A 6,000-nucleotide genomic window follows, 5' to 3' on the forward strand; every position below is an offset into this window, starting at 1 on the left:
AAGGAAGGAAAGGATGTCAAAGACACAAGCACACAGCTGTCAAAGCTGCCGTGGGACCGTCCATCTTACACCAGCTGAAGAAAACAATCACTTGCTACTAACTACCCAACTTGCACTGACTAGCAGAGTAACGTCTGCCTGGTTGGAAACTCCTTGATGCTTCCCATCACACTCAGGAAGGCACAAGCCGCTAGTTAAATGATTTCCAGCCAGCAAGTTGTTGGTACATCTTCTATTGTTGGTACATCTTCTATTTAGCACCTCCCGGTGCAGGCATTTGATGCCTGCTACCCCTCGAGAGGCTAACTCAGTGCTGGGGGGAGGCGAGGGGAGGATTATCTGTCCGCTGGCAAATTATGTTGCATTTAGTCAGCACTCACTTCCTACGTGCTGGATACAATGGCTGGAATCAATCATAAACTTTGTGAGCTCAGCCCACTGCCACGGGAATTTCTACAACACAGCCCTTGGCTCTTTCTAATGCCACCCCCCACCCCACCCCCCCTTCTTCTCCCCTTCTAACTAACATTAACAAACACCAACATGTGTTGCCCGCAGCGCTTCGGAGCAGCATACATAAATCTTGCAGCAGCGCATTTAAAGTCTCCTCCTGGTTTTTTTCCCTCCGGCCCCAAGCGACATGTGAGCCCCGAGCAACCTGCTGAGCTACCTTGTCATTAAGCAATTCCCGGACTCGGTGGTAGGCCCCTGCCTGGGAAAATCCCCGCTCTGTCTGGCACATTATCTCACCGAGCACTTCCAAAAGCTCCCCAGTCTCCCTTGTTCGGGTCAGCGACGCCGTGACCACAGAGCTCTGCGCATTTGTATCAGACCTTTTGGAAAAGGCAGAAGGGGCAGCTCTGCTGCGGCGGGGAGGCTGCTGAGCGTGTTTCATGTGATAAGAATCTGGCTGCTATTTCGAACACAAAAGGCACGGCTTTTGAAAAACCTCCAGAAGCTGCCGCGGCAAGGTCCCCCGGCACACAAACCCCCCACGACTTTCCTCATTCCTTCCTTCAACGTCTCTCTGCAAACCTGCCAAGCTTTCCTTCAGCGGCTTTCCCCTCCGCAGCCCAAGGACCGTGGGATACGGAGGCTTTAGCCATCAAAAGGCAACCCCACGCTGGGGTGACACCGTAGCCCAGGAGAAAGCACGCACAGGTGCCATGTGTCACCACTCACAGGTGTCTCCGAGAAGGGCTGGCAAGAGGACCCCAAAACTATCACAACCAAGCTCAGGCAACAGAGTGAGCCTCTCCCAACTACCCAACAGGTCCCACAGCGGGGCTTCTCCCGTTCTCCTGCAGCCGGGTTTCCAGAGAAGGCTGCAAGCTACTGCCTGCCGCGGAGGAGCAGAGTGCCCGCTAGCTCTGCCAGGCAGCAGCTGCAGCCAAACTTTGCCTCCAGACCCCTCCACGGCTCGCTGCCGGTGGGGGTAGGTGGGGGGGAAGGAAGGCTGCCGGATCGCCCCGACCCGCGGCTCACCGGGGGACTCCGGTTTCTCCGTCCTTCCCTTCCCAGCGTTTGTGGGGAGCCCTTCGCCTTCGGAAGTGCCTCGTCCGCGGCTGGGAAGGAGGCTCCGCGGAAACCCGCGAAGAGGCTTGGGGAGGGCAACGGCACCAGCTCCCAGGGACGGTGGGGAAGATTTACACCAAGAGAAAAGTCCCAAATTCTCATTTAAAACAATTTAAAAATGAAGGCATAGAGAGGTCTTTCCGGAGCAGCCGGGGGAGGGAGGAGTGAGAAACCGGGACCGCGGCTCCCCCCGGGCCTCGCCGGGAGTAGGGGGAAGCCAACCTCCACCCCCTCAAGCCCTTCGCCTTCTCCGGTCCGCGGAGCTGCAGGCTGAGCCCATACGGGAAGGCAGCCCGGCCGCTCGCCCCCGGCCCCCAGCCCTTCGCCCCCGGCCGCGCTGGGCCCCGCCCGGCAGGTACCGGCCTCTCTTACCGTGGCTCTGCCTCGGCGCCGTCTCTCCGCCGGCGAGCTGGCAGCGCTCGCTCAGGCACTGGAAAAGTAATAGAAATCCAGCGGCTAGTTTGCTCCTCCGCAGCCTCGCCATCGCACGGAGCCTGCCGACACAACTCTGCGGGCTGCGGGCTGCTCCTCGGCGCTGCCGGGGCAAGTCCGGCTGGAGCGGGGGGCGCGGCGGAGAGCAGCCCTAGCAGGCGCCGAGTCGCCCAGCCCTCGGACCGGTCCTCATACAGCAGAGCTGCAGGGACGAGCCACTAGTGCTGCTGGCGCTGGACTGGGTCTGCGAGGGGGGGCGGTGGTGGAAGTGGGGGGTGAGCTCCGTCCCCCCGAGTTGCAGAGCCGCGCTCAGTACAGCGGCATCGCGGCTCTGGAGGCAGCCCAGCCTCGCCTGCCCGGTGCCAAACTCTTCCCTGCTCGCAGCTCGCTGATGGATTTTAGGAGAAGCCGCCGAGAGAGATCCTCCCTTTCTGGCTGCCCCCACCCAGCGCGCTTCCCCCGCAGGCTGCCTTGGGGACGGAGCCTCCCCTCGGCACACCGCTACCGACCGAACCAAAGCGAGACGAGCAGGGAAGCTCCCAGGCAGAGCCCAGCAGCCGGGGCGGGGGGGCTGGGAAGCGGGATCCGGGGGGCGGGCGGATGCGCTGCGGGAGGGGATGTGCGGGGCGATAGGGGGAACAACTTCTCCTTCGGGGCGGTTTCCGCGACCGGCGGGGTTTGTGCGAGGCCCGAGGGCAGGCGCGGGAGGCGGGGATTCCCCCGGCCCACAGCGCGGCCTTTCCGCGCTGACTCCGCCGCCCGCTGCGCAAAGGGTGAGCGAGGAGCTCGCCTGGGGCCGCGTCCCGGCTGCCCCCCTCGCCCGGCCTCCCCCGCTCCCCACCGCAGGAGCGCGGCGGGGCGCAGGCGCCGGGGCTCTACCGTCCCTTCCGCCGCCGCCCGCGGTGGAGCGGTTCCGCGGGCGCGCTCTGCTCCGCGGGTCGGGGAGAGGAGCGGCAAGGAGGGTGCCAGGAGCTGTCGCCTCCCCCGGGCACCCGGCTACAGCGCAGCTCGTCGGCCCCGCCGCGCTGAAGCCTGCAGCGCTCGGCGGGAGGCCGGGGACGGTGCTCGGCCCCTGCGCAGGGTGTGCGAGAGCAGAGGGAGGCGGCACCGGGGAGAGACAATCCAGTGTTCCCATCCTGGTGCTCGAAAGTTGCTTGGGATGGATCTTCCTCTTCCCGGAGGGAAAACTACACCAACCCTCCCCAAAACCCTCTTTGCAAACCAAACCCAATAACATAAATCACGGAATCCGAGACTCAGAATCGCTTTGATGACAAAAGCCCTTGAAGATCATCCAGTCCAACCCTTCTGTAACAGTACCAAGGCTGGGGCTAAGCCATGACCCTCAGCACCACATCTCTGCCTCTTGAAGCACTTCCAGGGATGGGGATTCAACCACCGCCCTGGGCAGTCTGCTCAGAGAATCACAGAATCATAAAACTGTTTCAGTTGGAAGAGTCTTTTAAGGTCAGCCTTCAGCCCAGCACCACCAGGGCCATTAAACCATGTCCCCGAGTGTCATGGCCACACATTTCTTGCACCCCTCCAGGGATGGTGACTCTAGCACCTCCCTGGGCAGCCTGTGCCAATCCCTGACCACTCTTGCAGCACACCCTGACTCTTGCAGCATTTTTTTCCCCCCGATCTCCAACCTAACTCTCCCCTGGCACAACTTCAGGCCACTCCTCGTTTTATAACCTGATGCTAAGGAGAGGAGACCAACCTTCATCTCACTACAACCTCCTTTTAGGTAGTTGTAGAGAGCACTGAGGCCTCCCTTCAGCCTCCAGTGTTCGAGGACCCTTTCAGGGAAGGAGTTTCCCCCAAAGAGCCAACCTGAACCTGCCCTGCTGCAAAGGGAGGCAGCTCCCTCCGCTCCTATCGCTCGTTCTGATCGACATGCTTAATTAAACGCTCCCTGAGCAGTCCCATCCCCTGCATTAATCTGGGAACAACAGCAAGGAGCCAGAGACTTGCAGAGGCCACATCAGTCAAAGCCAGGCAAGCGAAAAGGGGCACCGGCGACCCGGGCCGTGGCTTTGTACCGGTTCAGCAAACTCTGTCCCCCGGTAGTCAATTCAGCTCCGTGTAGGGAGCCATGAAGGCACCAGCCTTGCTGCAGAATAATTACATTAATTAGGGCAACAATTAAATTAATCAAATAAATAGGGCTGAGGAATGCCAAATGTAGCAGATAACTAATACTTAATCACAAAAGAGCGACCAGTAACGAGGTTATGTTTGCCCTTAATTTGCCACTGCTCGGAGATGAAGAATTCATCAGCTCCATTGTAATTGTCTCCCTCTTTAATCTTTGATGTGCTTAGGTGGTAAATCACAGCAGAGCCCTCGTGGCTTTAAAAAGGGTGTTTGAAGTCCAGGCAGAAATTTGCAAACTCCTTTTTTCCACTCAAATTCAAATGGGATACTGGAGGAGAATGCTGGGGAGGTTTTTGTACCTCTGGAGTTCACTGTGGGCCCCCCTGGTCCAACCTTTTTGGATGTCACCTTAAACCCCCTCCCCAGGAACAGGTCAAGCCTTACTAGAAAATACATGTGGAAATTGGAAACACAGAACCATTTTGGTTGGAAAAGCCCTTGAAGGTCACCCAGTCCAAGCAGACTCTAACTCTACCAAGGCTGGGGCTAAGCCATGGCCCTCAGCACCACATCTCTGCCTCTTGGAAACACCTCCAGGGATGGGGACTCCACCACCTCCCTGGGCAGCCTGTTCCAATGCCTGACCACTCATGCAGCAAAGAAAAATGTCCTCATCTCCAACCTAAACCTCCCCTGGGGCACCTTGAGGCCATTTCCTCTCATCCTATCACTTGTTGATAGGGAGATCAACCCCCACCTGGCTCCAACCTCCTTTTAGTGAGTGATAGAGAATGAGGTGGTCTCCCCTCAGCCTCCTCTTCTCCACACTAAACACCCCCAGCTCCCTCAGCTACTCAGCACCAGCCCTATTCTCCAGACCCTTCCCCAGCTTTGTTGCCCTTCTTTGGACCTGCTCCAGCTCCTCAATGTCCTTCTTGGATTGAGGGCCCCAAAACTGAGCCCAGCACTCAAGGCACTGCCTCACCAGTGCTGAGTCCAGGGGCACGAACATTTTCCTGCTCCTGCTGGCCACCTCATTGCTGATCCAGGCCAGGATGCTGTTGGCCTTCTTGGCCACCTGGGCACACCCTGGCTCATCTTCAGCTGCCAATCAACATCCCCAGGTCCTTCTCTGCTGGGCACTTTGCAGCCACTCTGCCCCAAGCCTGGGGGACTTGTGGGGTTGTTGTTGTGACCCCAGTGCAGGACCCAGCACTTGGCCTTGTTGAATCTCATACAGTTGGCCTCAGCCAACAGCAATAATAATCCTAATGATTAATAATCCTAATAAATGAGCATGTTGCTGCTGGAGAGGTGTTCATTCCAACAGCAGGGCTCCTTGTCATTTATAGAGCAGCTTGAAGGCTTCCTGAGGGCATGAGCTGCGTTCATTTGGAGCACGGGGGCCTGAGATGCCTTTTCATTTCTCCTCTGCGTTTTCTCTCTCCACCATCTTTGCACATTATCTCACCTCTCTTAGGGATACATCTTGCACTGGCACAACCAGCAGTGCCTCTGTAGAAAGCAGCTGTGAGTGCTTTCATTTTCCCCAGCCAAGACCGTGGCCTTGTGTTTTTGTCTTCCCGTGTAGCTCCAGCATCCCTGATTATAACATCAATCATCCAGGAGAGCAGGGTGGGAAGATTCTCCGTGTTCAGTGTACTCCACTGGCATTTTGCTTGCTCACACTCATTCACACCCTCATTTAAGGGCTTTTTGCTCTCAATTTGGCTTTTCTTTTCCCCTCTCTCTCTTTTTTTTCTCTCTTTTTCGTCCTTTTTCTCCCCCCTTCTCCTCTCTCCTCTCTCCCCCTTCTTCTCTTTCCCTCCCTCCCCCTTCTTCTCTCTCCCTCCCCCTTCTCCTCTCTCCCTCCCCCTTCTCTTCTTTCTCTCC

The 6,000-nt window shown here is 57.8% G+C and overlaps 1 protein-coding gene across 1 annotated transcript in view; it reads right to left on the reverse strand.

The window, feature by feature from the left end:
* Positions 1-2,508, reverse strand: part of PLXDC2 (plexin domain containing 2) — a 278,440-nt gene extending 275,932 nt beyond the window's left edge. The window contains exon 1 of the mRNA XM_068146419.1: positions 1,948-2,508. Coding sequence (XP_068002520.1) covers positions 1,948-2,059 — 112 coding nt within the window. The 5' untranslated portion in view covers positions 2,060-2,508. The remainder of the gene's footprint in view (positions 1-1,947) is intronic.
* Positions 2,509-6,000: the final 3,492 nt, after the last annotated feature.

Source organism: Melanerpes formicivorus, unplaced genomic scaffold (assembly GCF_026170545.1).
Source record: "Melanerpes formicivorus ecotype bairdi unplaced genomic scaffold, bMelFor1.0.p_v2 SCAF_13, whole genome shotgun sequence".
Lineage (NCBI taxonomy): Eukaryota > Metazoa > Chordata > Aves > Piciformes > Picidae > Melanerpes > Melanerpes formicivorus.